The 2,908-nt window shown below is 35.2% G+C and overlaps 1 protein-coding gene across 6 annotated transcripts in view; it reads left to right on the top strand.

Moving 5' to 3' along the window:
- Paaf1 (proteasomal ATPase associated factor 1) overlaps window positions 1-2,908 on the top strand; it is a 29,270-nt gene that overhangs the window by 10,988 nt on the left and 15,374 nt on the right. For all 6 annotated transcript variants that reach the window (XM_015477436.2, XM_048788078.1, XM_015477437.2 and 3 more), the window contains one exon: window positions 283-433. In XM_015477436.2, coding sequence (XP_015332922.1) covers window positions 283-433 — 151 coding nt within the window. The remainder of the gene's footprint in view (window positions 1-282; window positions 434-2,908) is intronic.

Here is a 2,908-nt window from a genome sequence, read left to right as displayed (position 1 = left end):
TCCCAAAAAAAAAAAAAAAAAAAAGTAATAAATCTAGTATGAGCTGAGGAGCAATATTGGCCAAATTATATTGTTATATTGTGTGCATGTACAAATATGAAACAACAAATCCCCTCAATATGTACAACTAATGCACCAATAGAAACATAAAAAACAATCTATAGCAAGGGTATAGCATATATATATTTCACATAAGGGACCAAAGATATGGGGCAGGGGGAATGAAAGAACATCAAGGGATGGACAAAAGAACTAGCATGGCACTTTCTTTTGTTTTTCCAGAGAGGATTGGAAGGACATGTGTTTGATGTGAATTGTTGCAGGTTTTTCCCATCAGGCCTTGTGGTTCTGAGTGGGGGAATGGATGCTCAGCTGAAGATCTGGTCCGCTGAAGATGCTAGTTGTGTGGTGACCTTCAAAGGGCACAAAGGAGGTATGAAAAGCTTTCTCTAATGATCCCCACAGAGGAATTACAAGAGAGGAACAGGAGCTGTTCACAAATGTACAAATAATTCATCCAACTGGTCATTTGGATGTGCTGCTATTTCCCCAAGGACTAGAGATTTTTTTGATAGTCAGTCTTGTTATTGCTATCTAGAACGAACAGTCTTCCACAGATAGTTGTTTTCCACAATCAATAGGGGGGAAAAAAAAATCCTCCCAGGAGATTTTCTGCTTGTGTGCTGAGAGAGATGAAAAGAGGAAGAATCCACATCTTATTAGTCCTTTGAGGTGACAGTAAAAGCTGGGTGGCAAATGGCTACATCATCAGATAGCAACATTAGAGCTCAATATTGAGTGTCAATATCCATGAATTTAAGTTATTCTTCATATTTTAAAGATAAAAATAGGTTAGCCTATAATATAATATCAGATAATATCAGATTACAGAGATTGTAAGACTCTTTCTTATTAAAAATTGAAATTGATTAGTTGGTATGTTGAAAAAGATATAGAATTTAGAGATGTAATCCTTAATTAGAACATTAAGAGGGTAATAAAGTCGGGTGCAGTGGCACACTCCTGTAATCCCAGCGAGCAGCTCAGGAGGCTGAGACAGGATGATCTCGAGTTCAAAGCCAGCCTCAGCAATGGCAAGGCCCTAAGCAGCTCATTATAAGTTTGGATATTTCAAAAAATGTTATAACATTCTCAGTTCCTTACTTTGAATCCCTCCCTGGGAACCATAATAACATTTTCTGTGCTGGGTATGGTGGCACACACCTATAATCCTAGTGACTCAGGATGTTGAACCAGGGGGATTGCAAGTTCAAGGCCGGCCTAAGCAACTTGGTGAGACCCTGTCTTAAAATAAAAAATAATGGGGCTGGGGTTGTGGCTCAGTGGTAGAGCGCTTGCCTGGCTTGTGTGAGGCACTGGGTTTAATCCTCAGCACCATATAAAAATAAATAATAAAATGAAGTTATTGTGTCCATCTACAACCCCCAAAAAAATTTAAAAAAAATCTCACTTCTTGAAAAAATAAATAAAAATAATAAGGGCTAGGGGTGTGGCTCATTTTTAAGTATCCCTCATTTTAAGGGTTCACTCCTTCCTATAAATAAATAAATAGGAAGAAAGGGTGGGGATTAGCTTAGTAATAGAGCACTCCTGGGTTCACTCCCCAGTACCACTTAAAAATTAATAAATAAAAATAGCATTTTCTGTACCACTTATTTGGGAACTAATTATGTATTGTCCTCTACTTATAGTATTTGTACCTGTGTTTTTGCTTTGTGAACCTCACTACATTGTAGCTTATAGGCAGACATCAGGTTTTAAGTCTTAATATAATTTTTTTAATATATATATTTTTAGTTGTAGTTGGACACAATATTTATTTTACTTATTTACTTTATTTTTATGTGGTGCTCAGGATCAAACCCAGGGCCTTGCACATACTAGGCGAGTACTTTACCACTGAGCCACAGTGGTAAAACAGTGGTAAAACCCGGCCCTGAGTTTTAATATTCTCTGTGATGGTTTGTCAGATTACATGGAGATGATCTTAGAAACACACGTTAACCTTATCAAATAAGTGATTTACTTCTATAACTCTAAGTAAATGGGTACACAGAGATGGAATAAAAACAATATTTGGCACCTTCCTCACATTACTAAAGAACACGGTGGTGCACACTGTAATCCTAGCTACTTTTTAGGCTGCGGCAGGAGGATCATAAGTTTAAGGCCAGCCGGGGCCAGCCTGGGCAACAGTGAGACCTTGCCTCAAAAAAAATTTTTTTTTTTAAATGGGCAAGGCCCTGTGTTCAATCCCTAGTACTTCTGGGGGAAGGGGGGGAATATATATACACATACATAATTGTTCTTCCTATTGTGTATTTTAATATGGATAATCAAAGGATTAGCATGTTCTTTACTTAACTGACAATCAGAGGTAAGATTTCTGTATATATTCTGAATCTTTCAAATACAAAGATAAACTAAAAGTAGTTCAGTGTTTCTAATATATGAGTTTAATAAGTAGCTCTAAAATGTATTTTAATCAGTTTGAAGTTAAATTGTCCAGGTTGTTTAATTAAAATTGGTTCATTTGGAGGTATATATTTATACTACTGATTTTTGTAATTGGTTCATTTGGAGGTATATATTTATACTACTGATTTTTGTACTGTATCATTCATAATTTATGAAACAATGAGACCAAATTAAATCTCATTTCATTTGACTAGTTATTGAATTTGTTCACCAGGGTAGTGGATGTGCTTACATTTGTAGAATAATTTTAAGAATTCAGGTTACATTGTCAGCACTTTGACCATTATTATCAAACTCTTAGAAATGGTGTATTTTTTTTTTAAACAAGCGCTCAGTTTTTCTTTTTTTTTAATATTTATTTTTTAGTTTTAGGTGGACACAATATCTTTTTTTTTTTTTTTTTTTTTAA

This window comes from Marmota marmota, unplaced genomic scaffold, assembly GCF_001458135.2.
Source record: "Marmota marmota marmota unplaced genomic scaffold, marMar, whole genome shotgun sequence".
NCBI lineage: Eukaryota > Metazoa > Chordata > Mammalia > Rodentia > Sciuridae > Marmota > Marmota marmota.
Note: the sequence above shows the minus strand (reverse complement) of the source record. Positions and strands in the feature narration are given on the sequence as shown.